This window comes from Grampus griseus, assembly GCF_964374135.1.
Source record: "Grampus griseus genome assembly, chromosome: 2".
Classification (NCBI taxonomy): Eukaryota; Metazoa; Chordata; class Mammalia; order Artiodactyla; family Delphinidae; genus Grampus; species Grampus griseus.
In genome coordinates this window covers 143,050,516-143,066,029 of record NC_139018.1, presented here as the reverse complement: position 1 = coordinate 143,066,029, position 15,514 = coordinate 143,050,516, and the positions used below count along the sequence as shown (strand labels likewise).

The following is a 15,514-nucleotide window of genomic DNA, read 5'->3' as shown; positions in this document are numbered from 1 at the left end:
CCCACATGCCGCGGAGCGGCTGGGCCCGTGAGTCATGGCCGCTGGGCCTGCGCGTCCGGAGCCTGTGCTCCGCAGCGGGAGAGTCCTGTGAAGATTTCTTGATGAGAAGAGGGAGTTGGGGGATGATCTTCATGGCATGATTGTGGGATCTGCAGCTGCATTAGAGCCCAGAAAGAAGGCTTTCTAACCCCCTGACACTGAACTTCCACGTTTTAAAGCTTGCTCAGACCTCGGCACATTCAGAAGACAGGCACCCCAGGACTCAAAGGTGGGGAAGCAAGATACTCTGATACGAGGAGAACGTTTTCCATCTGGAGGCGCAAAGGCTGAGGACTCTAGAAATTTTCTGCACAGGGTGCTGGTAACCTGAGAAACTGCAATACGAGGGCACTCTGGTCAAACACACGTGGGCCTCCCTCACCAGCAAGTTGGTGGGCCCATGGAGGAGCTCGTGAGGGAATGTTGGAGAATTCCACACAGGACTGTGTGGCCCTGACCGGAGAGAAGGACAGGGAGTCGTGTGGCTGTGAAGCCCCTTCCAGGTGGCAAGGCCGTGCTCCCTGGTTCCGACGATGCACCGGGCTGGGCATAGCCCGTTCGGGGTCGTTTCATCTTGCAGCAGGGCCTGGGGGGGATTTTAGCCAGCACTGCTGGGGGTGGGGCATCTGCTCTTCTGTCCTTCCCGCTGACAGCAGTACGGGCTCACCAGGTCCTGGAGGCCAGAGGACTCCTGTTCCATCTTCTATAACAGAACACAAGAACCGGCAAATGCCCAGGGGAGAGGAGGCTCTCCTCCAAGTTCCCCTTGTAGGTGCCCTGAGCCCAGAATCAATTCCAGAGCGCTGCCTGGGCAGGTTCAAACGGCCTGGTTTCCCTGGGGCGCCTGAAGGCTAACTCATGCAGGGGAAAAATAGAGAAAAATGATTTGAACAGAAGAGACAACAAAAGGAGTATTGAAAGTGCTTCTTCCTGAATGCTTAACTCATTTTTTAAGCATCATTTTGCCAAGCTGACGTCTTTTAAGGGGGAAAGTCTGGCACATCCGGGGATCTGTGGCACAGGACTGAGAGCTCGAATGCTACCAAGGGGCTGGGCCAGGTTCTCGGGATTGATGGTGATTCTTCTCAACAAACGGGGAGACGTGGTCTCTGAGAGTGATCGGCACAGAAAGGCTTTGGACCCGCGAGCATCGCACGGTGCCCGGGCAGAGTCCCTGTCCGGTGGCCGGGGCCTTGGGGGTCCACCCTGCTGGAGGAGGGGTGCTTGGGAAATGGCAGCCCCACCCAAGTGGAAGGAGGCGCAGGAGGGGCCAGGGCTGCCTCTGGCTGATGTCTGGTCATTGGTGGGTTCCAAAGGTAGAGCGGTTCCACTGGAGCCCGTGTCCTCCCAGGCTCTCCAGCTGCGTCCCAACAATGGCAGCTCCGCCGAGTCATGGCAGTTCTCAGCCCACCAGCCAGGATGTCAACCGTAGAATTTCTTCACTGCTTTCTGGAGGTTGGCGTAAAACCCGGCCATGCTGCGGGGAAAGAAGGAGTCCACCACGCCCTGCGGAAGGTAACCGCTGAGGTCGGTCTGGAAGAACGTGACCAGGCTGGTCTTGTTGGGCTCCCTGTGAAAGCAAGGCCAGGGCTGTTATGCGTCTGGAGCAGAGAGCCCGCCCAGGGGAACGGTCCAGACCCAGGGGTTTCGCTGGGTTCACTGCCCAGGGCATCCCTCTGGACCTGCTTCTTTTCAGGATGGAAGCGGGTCCTCTCGTGGATGCTTCCATGGCCCCGCCAGGCCGTTGCGCGAGGACGACCCCCCACTTCCAGCCCAGGAAGGTCATTCGTTCCCTGTGCCCGACTCACTCGGCAAAGGCTTTCAGAGAAGTCACTCCTGTACCGGGTCCTGGGAGGAACAGACACAATGCTGCACTCTGTCCACTGAGGGCAGCAGTTCTCCAAATGGTCTGGCAGCTCCTGGGGGCTCCTGACACCCTTTCAAGGGGTCTGCAAGGTCAGAGCTATTTTCGTCACAACACTAAGATGTGATTTGCCTTTTTCACTCCCATTCTCTCAGCGTGTACTTCACTCTCACGAATTTTCTCTTGGCCAGGACCATGAGGGCATGGGCTTCGTGGAGACCACTGAGCATTTTATTTGAATGGAGCTGTCAACAGCTTCCGGGGGAGGTTTCCAGAGGCCACATGAGGTGTGATATCACAACAGACTGAATGCAGAAGCAGATATGAGCTTCTGTTAAACCTGACATTAAAGAGATTTCCCAAAATGTCAAACAGGGCCACTCTTCACTATTTTTCTCCTCTTTTGAAAAATATGGTTACTTTTCACAAAAATATTTATGGGAACATATAATACACGTATTATCATTATTTTAAAATAAATGTTTTTTAAATATCCCGGTTTTAATTTCAAGTATAGTAAATACTGATGGATATAATCCACATGAACAGAAGCGCTTTGATGCCCTGAATAATATTTAAGAGTGGAATGGAGCCTCAGACCAAAAGCGTGAGAAGGGCTGACTTAGAGACCTGACGCGTAACTCGCGCCCACGTGAAGGGGCTTCGGCTGGGGGTGGCAGAAGCCCCGAGGGAGGCCACAACACGGAACATGGCACACACCTGTGCCGAAGTCGAGAGGCGGGGTCCGCTCACCAACCTAGCAACTCAGCGGACCTCCCTGGGCTGCACATGTAGTGGCCTCATGCTCAGGGGCACAAGGCAGTGAAGCCCACCAGCAGGAGTCAGATTCAGTGAGGGGCGTGCACGGGAGGAAATGGGACCCAACTTGGTAGGGACAAGGGGTCTTCAGTGTCACAAACTTCCCAATTGCCAGGACAACAAAGGCACGGGCTTTGCGGAGACCATTTGGCGTTTCATTTGAATGGAGCTGTCAGCAGCCTCAGAGTCTCAACAGGAACCCCACGGAGCATTGCACCTGCCCATCAAATGTTTTCTGACATCCTGGAGGTCAAGGGCTGAGAAGTGGAGAGCCTTTAGAACCTTGCCCTCCCTCCCAGATGCACAGACAGGGCCGGGGACCAGCAGATGAATGACAGTGCAGGATGGTGCTGGCTGGGCAGGCTTCTCTCCTCTGCTCATGCCTTCTCTGCACAGAGCCTGAACTCGGGGCGGGGCTGGGGGGGCACAGACTGCCTTACATCCCAAAGCCTCAGCATCATCGGACTCTATTCCTTGCTCACCAACCCCCAGCCCCTCCACCTTTGCTGGGACCTTCTCTCTTCTCTCTGATCCTCCTCTCCAGGCTCACTCAAGCCCCCGTACTTCTCAGTGCTGTCCTCTTTGGCCTGAACAGGTGAGGGAGAAAGTCTGCCCAGTGACCATGCTCTCCTCCGGGTGAAGACGGGGCTTGGGAGGAGGTAAACACGCAACAGGCCGGGTGGAAGAGGCAAACTCGGTACCTTACAGAGTGGTCACGGTGAAGAGTGTTTCTCGCTTGGACATCATTAACAGAGCTGGCAAAGGGGGGCTCAGAGAGATGTTGGAATCACCTGGTCTCCCCATGGAGAAGGCTGGGCTAGATAACGGCGTCCACCACTGGTCCTTGTTGTAAGGATTCGTGAGCTAACACGTGCAGAGCACTCAGCAGACTCGCTGGGCACAGAGCAGGGCTGCATTCACGATGTGACTACGCTACCCCTGCTACAAACACCAGCCCCCCCGCCTGCAGAACAACCAGAACCCGACAGCTCTGCCCTGTCCGCTGCAGCCACTCGACTCAGGCGCCACCATCCCTCACCTCTAATTAGTCCCCTTGCTCTGGCTCACAACCTCGCCCACTCCAGAGGCATCACAGCACTGGACACCCAGCTCAGGGCACATACTGCTCCAGACGCCCCGCCAGCTCCCCATTCGATTCCGAGGGCAGCGCCCACGACTCCAAGACATGGGCCCTGCTCTCTTAGTGACGGGATCTCCTTGCCTTTCCCCCTGCTCACTGCCATCTGGCACAATGGCCTCCATGCCATTCCCTCAATGCCCCTTGCCTGCCCCTACCTCAGGGACTTTGGACCTGCTTATCCCTCTGCCAGGAACGCACTCCCCCCAGCCCCCTTCCATCCCCAAGGCTCCCTGTGCCGTGCTTTGGTCAAACGTCCTATCAGGGGGGCCTTTGGTCTAGCTCCCCCATCCCTCCCCAGCACCTTTATCTGGTTTCAGTTTTCTCCAAATCATTTAAAATCTGATCATTACAAGCGTGTACATCTGATATAATTATGGTGCTTGTGTTTTGTCTGTCTACCCTGCTCCCACTAGAATCTAAGTTCCAAGAAGGCTTATCTGTTTTGAAGGGTCAATATCTAGATTAAGAGCATAGATTTTGGAGTCAGATGCTATAGCTTGACCAGCTCCTGGCTGTGTGATCTTGAGTAAGTTACATAACCTCTCTGTGCCCAGAGTCCTCATATAAAAAATGAAGGTAATAACAGTACCTTAGAATTGTTATAAGAATAAAAATGAGTTAAATTATAAAATATAAAGAAGAGTGCCTGACACACAGGAGTGATGTATAAACATTTGCTGCTGTTCCTGTCACGATTAGTATCACTTCTTGAATCCATAGCGCCTAGAACAGGCCTATATTCATAGAGTGATGGGAACCATCACAGTCACAGGCTTCAGATCCACATAAAATGCTTTCAGATCCACATAAAATGCTTTCAAGCGAGCTGAGTCAAAACCTCCACACTAGGGACTCCCCTGGTGGTCCAGGGGTTAAGATCCCACGCTTCCACTGCAGTGGAGGCAGGTTCCATCCCTGGTCGGGGAACTAAGATCTCGCATGCTATGGGGTGTGGCCAAAAGATAAAACAACAAGAAATATATATATATAACATATTGGGAAGAAATATTTGTAACATATATAATAAGAAATGTTTTTAAAATGTCTTAAGAAAAACACCTCCACACTAGCTGGGTTTTGGCTCTAAGTGACCCAGCTACAAAGTCTGTGCAATCAACTCTTGCCATCTGGAATGAGGCATAATGATACTCATCAAATTGTATGTTCTCCCCAAGGAAGATATCCATAGAATTCAGCCCCTAAGGGGAAGGTGCGCTGACTCTTATTCTGAAAATTCCTCTGTGTGTGTGTGTGTGTGTGTGCGCGCGCGCGCGTGTGTATGTGCGCGCGCGCGTGTGTGTGTGTACGTGTGTGTGTGTGTGTGTGTGTGTGTGTGCATGGTGAGGGGAGCTGTGTTGGACTGCAGCTATGCTATTATTTTCAAACTCATAAAGTTTTGCTACGTTTAACAGAAGTCTGCCACAAGATGTCTGAAAAGCCAGCTTAGTCAGAAGTGTCAGGTGGACGTGTGGGATGTGGGTTTTCGGTACAATGCTATAGCACCAAAACCCTTCTCCTGGGATTGTGCAGTGACAGCATCGATGTTTCCCCTGCTGATGTCTGTCTGTGGGTTGCAGGGTGACAGGGACAGACCCTCAGGTACAGTTTCTTTCTTTGTCAACTTGAGTGGTTCCCAGGATAAACCAGTGACCTTTGGGTTATTATTACACGGAAAGCTCCTGGTAAAAACCTGGCCCTCGTGGCCCAGTGGTTAAGACTCCACGCTTCCACTGCAAGGGGCGTGGGTTCGATCCCTGGTCAGGGAACTAAGATCCCGCACGCTGCTCGGTGAGGCCAAAACCAAAACACCAAAAACCCAAAAAGAACCTGGCCATGACCTGCGAGAAAATAGGGACAGAACCATTTCTGAGCTCAGTTCTGGGGCTGACTCACGGTGTGCTCTGAGAATCGCCCTTTAGCCCCGAGCATCTCCACCCCATTCCTCGGTGAGGGGTGAGGAGCACCGTGTGGGATTCGGGGTGAGGACAGCTAAGCTCTTGCCTGCTCCAGGCTGCTGGAGAGCACTCAGAACATGGAGGAGAAGACTGGGTGCCCAGGGCCCCCATGGCCAGCCTGTGAGCCTGCACAGACCACCTAACTTCCCCGAGCCTCAGTTTCCTCATTTGCTAAACGGCACCGTGACATTTGCTCAGCTTGCCTGGGGCCGGAGGGAGGGTTCCCCACATCAGAAACAATGACACTTGCCCACAATTCTTTCCCACGTGCCTAGAACTTTCGCGTGTTACGTCACCAATGTGTGTGTATAGGGTTCTGTAACATCAAGGCCTACAGAGTGGCGAGGCATTTTTATTACTACGAATCATCATTAATGTTGCCATTGAGTAGAATGTCCTCAGTGAAGCCACAGTTAGGTCTGGGCACATCATTCAATCCAAGAGGTTATCCTTACCCTGGCAGAGGTCCGCAGAAGCAACCACAAGGATGGTTAAATCCTCTCACATAACCTGGCTTTGGGGGACATAACAGATGCTCCACACTGGTAGCTGGAAGACAGAGAAAGACGCTCAGTGAGCTACAACTTCGGGCAGTTGGGCCACTGCCGCTGAAGGGCCTTACCGGGCACCCACGGTGGGTACAGACCAGTCATCTGGAGCCCAGGCGTCAGAGGACGACCCTGCCACTTGGCCCTGAGCTCTTCCTACTGCCACCCCCCTGTCCCTCACACTCACACACACGTTCACACATACTCGTGCGCACACACACACGCACACGCTCATGTCCACAGCTTCCCCAAGCCTGCTGGAATATTAGAGAAAACAACATTTCAGACTATGAGGCCTGGGGGCAGGAGAACGAAGGGACCCCTCTCAAATCGCAGCCGCGAGAGGTGTGGATGGACACACAATCGACCCCCATGTGGAAGATTCAGAGGAGTGGCAGGCGCTGTGGCTTTCAGCGGGATGCACCATCAAAAGTGCAGAGGCAGGAACTCTGCTCCTCGTGGGAAGGAGGGGAGCGGACAGCCCCACAGCCCTCTCGGGACGGTGCTCCGTGGGTGCAGGGAATCACCGCACCCTGGGGTTCCCTGAAGCCAAACCGTACCCCGCATGTCTAGGGTACAAACTATGCACCTCAGCAGGGATGAAAACGGGGTGCTGACGAAATCTGCGATTTATAACTAAAATTACTAGTGTGTGGACTCTCCCACCTCAGACCTCCCTGGCACAGAATCTCCCCAAACCTGACAAGGGGAGGCTGGCACAGAAAAAAGGACCCAGGCTGTGAGTGCTCCAGGGATTTCCAGCTGGTCGGCTTTCCTTGAAGAGCTGGGCGGGTGTGGAGGAGACAGAGCCCAGCATCCCACGAAGGCTTTGCAGCAGACCTGCCGTCACTCACCATTGGAACTGATGGTCCCATCCTCATACGTCTTGACCAGCACCAGGTCCACAAAGTCTCTGGGAGAGATGAGCTTCATGACGGCCGAGGAGGTGGTGGTTCTGCTGACGCACTGTGTCTGTCAGAGCAAAGGGGGATCCAGCTGCGTCTGATGGCTGCGCATCTGCTCCCCGCCCCAACTCGACTCGGAGCTCATCCACCCTGTCCCAATACCCCAGGGTCTGGAAAATGGGAATAGCACTGACAGCAGGGTGGTGCTGTGACCTGGAGGGTCTAGAATGAACTTTCCTGGACGTGCCAAGGGTCATGGCAACACACCCAGCTCGTAGAATCCAGGGCTGTGACACGGGCTGCCCATGGCCAATCAGGACCACTCTGAGCTTATGTCTTAAAAGATCATGAGAGTTGCCATTAATTGAGCACGTAGTAAGAGCCCGGCTGGACAAAGCTCTCAGTGGTCCTTTGCAACTGAGAAATAGGTTTCATGAACCCATTTCACAGGTGAGGAAACCGAGGCTTGGAGAGATGAAGGAATTCACCACAAAGCTCAGGGTGGAGATGAGGCCTGAATAGGGCCAGGAGTAGGGTGAGGCAAGAGAGGCCATTCCTTCCTAAGGCCGACCGGGTACTTGCCTAACCCTGAGAGCAGTGCCTCCTTAAATGTGTGTCCTGGGCAGCTTTCTGGTTTCTCCCAGCCCCAGCCCTGGGAGGGAGCACCCTTTGAACTGCACTCCATCTCAGAATATCCCACCAAGTCCATTCTCCCACTTTACAAGCCAAGGGCCCTTCAAACCCACCCCATGCTTTATCCCATGATTCCCCTCCTCCAGCAGGACCCCAGTCCTTTCAAGGTCACAAGGTACAGGTCAGGCCCGAGGATGGGACAGTCCTGGGGAGACCTCTGGGGAGCAGGCGAGAAGGTCTCTTGCCTCTTTGGCTATTAAGACTAGGGGCACCGTGTGTTGCTGAGAAAACTCTGACCCTGGGTATGAGTCTTCCAGGTGGGCATGCTATCCCTGGGGGCACTTGAGAACTTTCCAGTGGGCTCTGGGAGCACTGGGAATCAGTTTCCAGAGGGCTCATCCTCCATGTGTCCTTACTAGAATGACCTGCCTGAGAACAGCCTGCACCTTCATGCAGGTTTCCCTTTCCCACTTGAAAAAGGTGCCACATACCCCACCCATCTGGAATCTTCCAATCATACACTGTCCTAGGGTGTAAAATCCTCCAGGGGGCCAAAGGGACACTGAGGGACGCTGATTTCAATATTTAACCGAGGCACTGCACACTGCAGTTAGAATTTCCATGTTTTCCCCTCTCTTAAAGCATATATTCTTTTTAAAGACCAAAGCTTGTTGCTAGAAACAAGGTAATTTTGCCTTTTCTGAATTCTAGTAGTTTGTAGTAGGAATGGCAGAAGTGATGAGATTTTTAAGAAAGTAACTATACAGCTTCCACTCCTGATTATTGCTACAAAACGCATCAATCCTGAAAGAGAGTGTCTGGAGAACAAGATGAAGAGGACATATTGGTAAGAAATGCTGAAAGCGGCAGCACGTGTTACAACTGCCACAGACTTGTGGCAGGGCTCTGTATGTCATCCATCCACCCATCCATCTACTATCTATCAATCTTAGAATTAGGATATTTGAGATTTGTCAAAATCATGCTGTCATTCTGTTATTAGATTTCCATTACGTTTCAAAGGGCATTAACCCATGTTTCCTCAACTTCAAGCATTTGTGTATAATTATTTGTATACTATCTTCACAATTTTTTCCTATCTCTGGTAGCACCTATCCTGTTATCCACTTAATATTTTTATCTAAATGTGCTCACTTTTTAAAAGTTAAACTTATTTAAAAAAGGAGGCTATTTAACTACTGGGAATGAAAAAAAGGTACCACTTGGCATAAATAAAAGACAACTGCAAATATATATATATATATATATATATATATATATATATATATATATATATATATATATACATACACATATACACACACACAAGGGATTTTTGGGTTCTAATTCTGAGCCTGAGGCCAGCTGTCTGTTTTTTATAATGGAGATTCGCAAGTGTTAAACAGGTGTCAAAGGCACATTAGCACCTATCCCAGACTTTTCCCTTCAAGTTATCAGAGAGATTGAAGATTTGAAATGAGGTGACCTCCCTATGTGTGATTCAGTTTCAGCTTTGACTGTTAAAGACCTAATACACTGAATCACCTAGTGCCCCAACATTAGGTGCCCCACCCTTCAGGAAACACTGACATCATTTGTGATAATGAACTGAAATGTGAATTCTTGGTCAAGGTTAAGAACACTTGGGTCCTACGGATTGACCAGTAAAGAACTATGGCTTGAGGTTTCACAGCACCATCTACAGAAACACCCAAGAGGGTACCATGTCCGCAGATGTCAAAATCAAGGCACCATTCAAATTTTAAAAAGCCGGCAACATTTCCCCAGGGCAACTTTTTAATTCGTTTTGGCTATGTTTTGTGTTGTTTTTTCTCCTTAACTTCTATAATCAAAAGGAGGTGGATACTTAATACTACAGCGGGTCCCAGGGCAGGACAAACTAGATCTTTGTTGTCCAATACGGTAGCCACTAGTTCCATGTGGCTATTTAAATTTACATCGAGTCATGAAAATTAAGTAAAATTAACAATTTATTTCTTCAAACTAGACACCTTTCAAATGCTCTGTGGCCACGTGGGGCTAGTGGCCACCGTATTGAACAGTGCTGTTGGAGAATATTTCCATCATAGCGGAAAGTTCTCCTGGGCAGCGCTAGAGTAGATACCACACATTTTACCCATGGAGCAACTGTCATCCAGCATCTGCCGCCTGGCGCAGCGTTACAGCTGGCAGAGAATCCTGACTCTTTGGCCAGGACTCAATTCATTACCACGGTCCCAGGAACGGGCAATATTTCAAACTAGAGCGGATGTTTCCAATCCAGGCACTGCTTCAGCATCCTCAGAGCTAATGTTCACTCCGCACTCCTGCTTTCATCATCCACTGCTATGTTCTCTCAGCTCTGTTTAGGGCAGCTCTACCTCTCTGGGTCTCATTGTTACCTACCTGTACCTGGACCGAGGCTGGGTTTGAGTGTCAAGCAGTGGGCAACCTGTTTGCTGGGCTTCAGGGGCTCACAGTGTACTCCTCTTGACTAAAGGTGTCACTGACCCCCCGCAGAGGGAACAGAGTCAGGTTACTGTCTAGTGATAACAGTGCTTAGGAAGACTTACATCAGTGATGCTTTCGATAATTTCAAAACTGTTCACATTCTCATCCCACTTATCTCGTAGGGTCCCAGCAAGTGGCTTCACACAGTCCCACACCTGCTCTGGTGTCCCATTCACGATGCCTTCTCCTCGGTACCTGGAGCACAAAGAGGAATGTGACCCCAAGGCATCAGACGTGTTTATCCTGGGATGACATATGAGGACTAGAAGTCACGTCTGTCACTGTTCTTTCAGACAGCCTTGCAGAGAAGGGGCTGACATTTACCAGCCCACCTCCCCTCAGGCCTGCAGGAATGGACGGAAGGCAAGCTTTCATAAGAATATAGTTTGAGGAAATGATGTAGTTAAACACGGAAACTTTTCTGGAAGGTAACTGGCAAGTTGATTCCAGGTGCTAGGGTTGACTAGTCTCTTCGGAAGCAAACCCACAGAAACAGCAGGAAAGATGCGGCACCTTTGACAGGCTTTGAACAAGGGGTGCACTTACAGGTTCCCTGGAAACTCCACAGACGGCCTCCAGGAAACTGAAACTCCGTTCTGTCAAAAGGCACAGAATCGCAAAATTTTAGAGCTAGAAGGGCCCTTGGGAGATCACCAGGCCCAATCCCCTGTTTTACCGAAGAAAAGTCGAGAGCCCCAAGAGATGCAAATCTCCAAGGTACCCAACTGACATGTAGCAGAGCGGGGACTGGTCCAGGACAAAGCTGCCCCCAGGAGGATGTGATGGACAAAGGGATCTTATGTGGCTGACTGGAAGGGCACTGGGGAGTTTTCAAACCACCTTAAAAATCACCATGCATCTTGTTTCCTCGGGCAATTTATGTCTGTTTGTTAAAAATCCTAAGTGTCCAGTGACCAGCACCACCCCTCTGCCACCTTCCTGGGAAGGCAGCGAGGGGCTCCTGCTCTGAGGAAGGGAGTAAAGGCTTTGGAGCCTGGTGCTTCCGGTTCCATCCTAACCATTTACCAGCCAGGTGACCTTGGCCAAGTCTTTCAAAGAAAGGGACAGATACTTATCTCCCGGGGGGGGGGGCATTGTGTGCAAAAACAGGCTCGATAATTTTTTAAGGAAACAACCCCCAGTGCGATCTCCTCCTCAGTCTAGCTCCGGAGGATGGAACGCAGAAAACCTCCAGGAGAGAGCAGCCTGGGGGCTTCTGGAACCCCGGCCCCCGGGAGCAAAGGCCCCTCGACCCCTTCCTGCCCAGCTCCTCACTCACGCCTTCCCGGCAAATCTTCCATCCTGACTCGTCTCGCCGGTACTGGAGCATCTTCTCCGCCACCACCTCGCTTATCTGCGCGGCCAACGCCGGGTCCATTGCGCCGAGAGCTGCGCGAGGTTGCTGGCTCCCAGGTGCGGTGTGCGGTGGCGGCCCGGCACTTAGGTATGGGAGGCCGGAAAGCCCGGGCCAGCAGAGGAGCCCGGAGTCCCGCCCCCAGCCCCGCCCCCGCTCTAGGATTGGCCTAGACCATCAGACAGACCCTGCCCCTCTCTGAGATTGGCAGGGTCGGAGATCACCAGCCAGTCACTGCAGGACGCCCTCCGCCCCGACGGGTCCGAGGCGCGCCCCGCACGGTCCTGCAGAACCTGCTTTTCGCCCGTCCCAGCTCAGGGAGGGGCTCTGGGACTCCGGAACTTGAGAAGGCCAGTGGTGGAGAGCCAAGTGGGCCGGGCCAGGTGGTGCGCAGCGTCGTAGACTTGTGTAAGGAGCGTGGACTTCTGTGTTGAATGCACAGAGGCTTTCAGCCAGGCGGGAAGATGGAGAAATTTCCATCCGAAATACCTTTCTAGGGCGGCTGTTGCAGGGGTGCAAGAGGGAATGAGCGTAGAGACTGGGAGGCCCGTTAGGAAGCTGCAGCGATAGTGAGAGAGATGGGGGTGGCCTGGAGCAGGGGCTGGGTGGTGGGGGTGGAGAGAAGAGGACCCCTCGTAAAGTGCTTAGAAGGTAGAACGTAGAGATCTCTGTGACAGATGGTGGAGGCCGGAGGAGCAGGAAGCATCGTGACTCCCACCTTATGGCTTGAGCCACGGGTGGCTTAGCTGAGCTGGGGACAAGACAGGCTGGAGGGGGAACATGGTGCGTTCAGTTCTGGGCACGTTCAGTTGGAGGTGCCTGAAAGACCTCTATGTGATGTCCGGGAGACAGTGGGATACGCTGGCATCTGGGAGAGAGCTGGGCTCCAGATAAGAGGTCGCAGGGTTCTGTGCCTCTGGGTGGCATCTACCTTGGAGGGTGAGTGGGGGGGGTCACACCCCTCCAGCCTCCTATCCTATCCTCCTCTTCAGCGCTATAACCAACTAAATATTTGAAAAGGTCAACACTGAGATCAGTTTGTATTTTCTGTTGTGTGTGCTTATTATTTCATTTAAAGGTTTGAAAAAAAATGGTGTAAAGAAAATGACTACTTGAAACCCCCTTTTGGAAGATGTGATGGGCTGCCAGGTGTTAAGAAGCCGGATGGGGAATTAGGGAGTCCAAGTTCTAGACCTGGTTTCACCCACACTTTGCCGTGTGCTTTTGAGCAAGTCACTTAGCCTGTTTGCTTGTAGGTGAAATGGGACCATAATGAATGTCTCCCCATGCCACTGTGATAGGCAAGTGAAGAAATGCATGTGAATGTACCTTGGAGCCATTAAAAAAAAAAAAAGGACCAATAAGTTAACCATGGTTAAAAAATTAAGCACATCAAAATCTCATAAAAAGTCAGATCATAGTCTGAGGGAAAAATTAGAGCGTATTTTAACTAGAAGGAAGTTTTCTTAATGTACCAAGTGCTCTTACAAATCACTAAGTCATTTTCAAATAACCCAACAGACCAAAAGAACGCATCAGATATGAACAGACACGTTGCAGAAAAATAAATTAGCATGGCTAACATGGATATGAGAAGATGCAGAACCACCCCCATAGTTAAGGAATTAAAACTTAAAACAAGGGGACACTTTTTACACCTATCTGAGGGACAGATCTGAAGAGATTTGTCCCTCAGAGGACAAACAGAGGACAAACAAGAGGCTGACAAATCTGACAGCGGTTAATTCCGTGTTGGTGAGTATATGGAGAAACAGTTGTTTTTATACAACTTTATACAGTTGTTTTTACGCTCTGTGGGTGAGAGTGTAAATTTATGTAACCTTCTGGGAGCAAAATAACATGTATTAAAATTTTAATTTACTTTTTTTTTGACCCAGCAACTCCTGCACACAGATGTATAAGATCGATCTTGCAACTGTAAACAACCTAGTGTTTGTCAATAGATTAAACAAAGTTACAGGATATCCATTTATTAGATTATTATGTAGCCATTAATATAGTGTGGCCCAGATGAAAAAAGGTGGGGCTGGAACAGACAGGAAATACTCAACAGAGCCTAGGGAACTAGAAGTATGAGCGGATATGAGTGGACTATTTTAATCAAGAGCAATTCACTCTCTATGAAGGAAACAAATGGTATTTTCAAGCTTAACTTTAAAATAACTTAAAATTTTTTAAATTCTTACCCGCACCAAATAAAATGTTTATATGTGTACTAACAGGGAAAATATCCACTATATATATTAAAAAATGTAAATTGAAGGACAGCAGTACTGTAGATAAGAATAAGAGTCAGGGCTCAAGTCCGAGTGCCCTGGTTCAAATCCCAGTGTCACCATTTACTAGCTGTGACCTTGGTGAATAACTGACCATTCCAGACCTTTGCATCCTCATTTGGAAAATGAGAACATTAGTAGTACTAACTCATAGGGTTGACATGTGGGTTAAAGGATTTAATAAATGAATAGCAATGAGAATGGTGCTTGGCATACAATAAGTATATATTTATATATAGTATCATAGTATGATATATATCATACATCATGTATATATATCTTGAGTGAGAAAGAGAAATAACTAGAGATGTGCTTATATATGATAGTTTTATGTTTACATATATGTTATGTATGTTTATACATACATATGTATGTTTATACATGTACTATAGGTTTGGAATATTTACTTCTAGAAAGGTATAGAATAAACTATTAACAGGAGGGTAATGCCACAGGACACTTCTTTTTCATTTTATATCATCATATACTGCTTAATATATTAATTACTAGCATGTAGGTTTGCTTAAATTTAAAAAGCGTTATTGGGACTTCCCTGGTGGCACGGTGGTTAAGAATCTGTCTGCCAATGCAGGGGACACGGGTTCGAGCCCTGGTCCAGGAAGATCCCACATGCCACGCAGCAACAAAGCCCGTGCGCCGCAACTACTGAGCCTGCGCTCTAGAGCCCGCGAGCCACAACTGCTGAGCCCATGTGCCACAACTACTGAAGCCCACGCGCCTAGGGCCGGTGCTCTGCAACAAGAGAAGCCACCACAATAAGAAGCCTGCGCACCTCAAAGAAGAGTGGCCCCCACTTGCTGCAACTAGAGATAGCCCACATGCAGCAACGAAGACCCAACGTGGCCCAAAATTAAAAATATAAATAAATTAATTAATTTAAAAAATAATTTAAAAAATTAAAATAAAAAGCGCCATTAAAAAATTCAATGTAGGGCTTCCCTGGTGGCGCAATGGTTGAGAGTCTACCTGCCGATGCAGGGGACACGGGTTCGTGCCCCAGTCCGGGAAGATCCCACATGCCGTGGAGCGGCTGGGCCCGTGACCCATGGCCGCTGAGCCTGCGCATCCAGAGCCTGTGCTCCGCAACGGGAGAGGCCACAACAGTGAGAGGCCCGCGTACCGCAAAAAAAAAAAAAAAAAAATTCAATGTAGAATATTTCTAGAAAGCTGCAGCTCTGGACCCTCTCAGTCTGGAGCCTATTAGAATTTTGTTTGGGGATAAAACACTATGAAAACAAAGCTGCGGGAAAGTAAGTCTTGCTGTAGAAAGCGACTTTTGTTAGACATCGAATGCTTAAGAGAATTTTATACTTACAAAATGGAGCATGGGTTTTAAAATTTTTCTAGCATTATAAGAGACTTTAATCTTTGCTGCCAGAAAATGCCAGTCCTGGGTATACATGAAATATTTGGAGAAGCAAACTGTT

The 15,514-nt window shown here is 49.9% G+C and overlaps 1 protein-coding gene across 1 annotated transcript; it reads right to left on the bottom strand.

Moving 5' to 3' along the window:
* Nucleotides 1-1,233: 1,233 nt before the first annotated feature.
* On the bottom strand, nt 1,234-11,854 carry STARD5 (StAR related lipid transfer domain containing 5). Its single transcript, XM_082649179.1, has 6 exons — nt 11,695-11,854; nt 10,962-11,011; nt 10,478-10,610; nt 7,221-7,338; nt 6,274-6,367; nt 1,234-1,609 (listed from the first exon to the last, which is right to left on the bottom strand). Exons 1-6 carry the CDS (start codon nt 11,791-11,793, stop codon nt 1,462-1,464), a joined length of 642 nt encoding a protein of 213 aa, XP_082505305.1. The 5' UTR covers nt 11,794-11,854; the 3' UTR covers nt 1,234-1,461.
* Nucleotides 11,855-15,514: the final 3,660 nt, after the last annotated feature.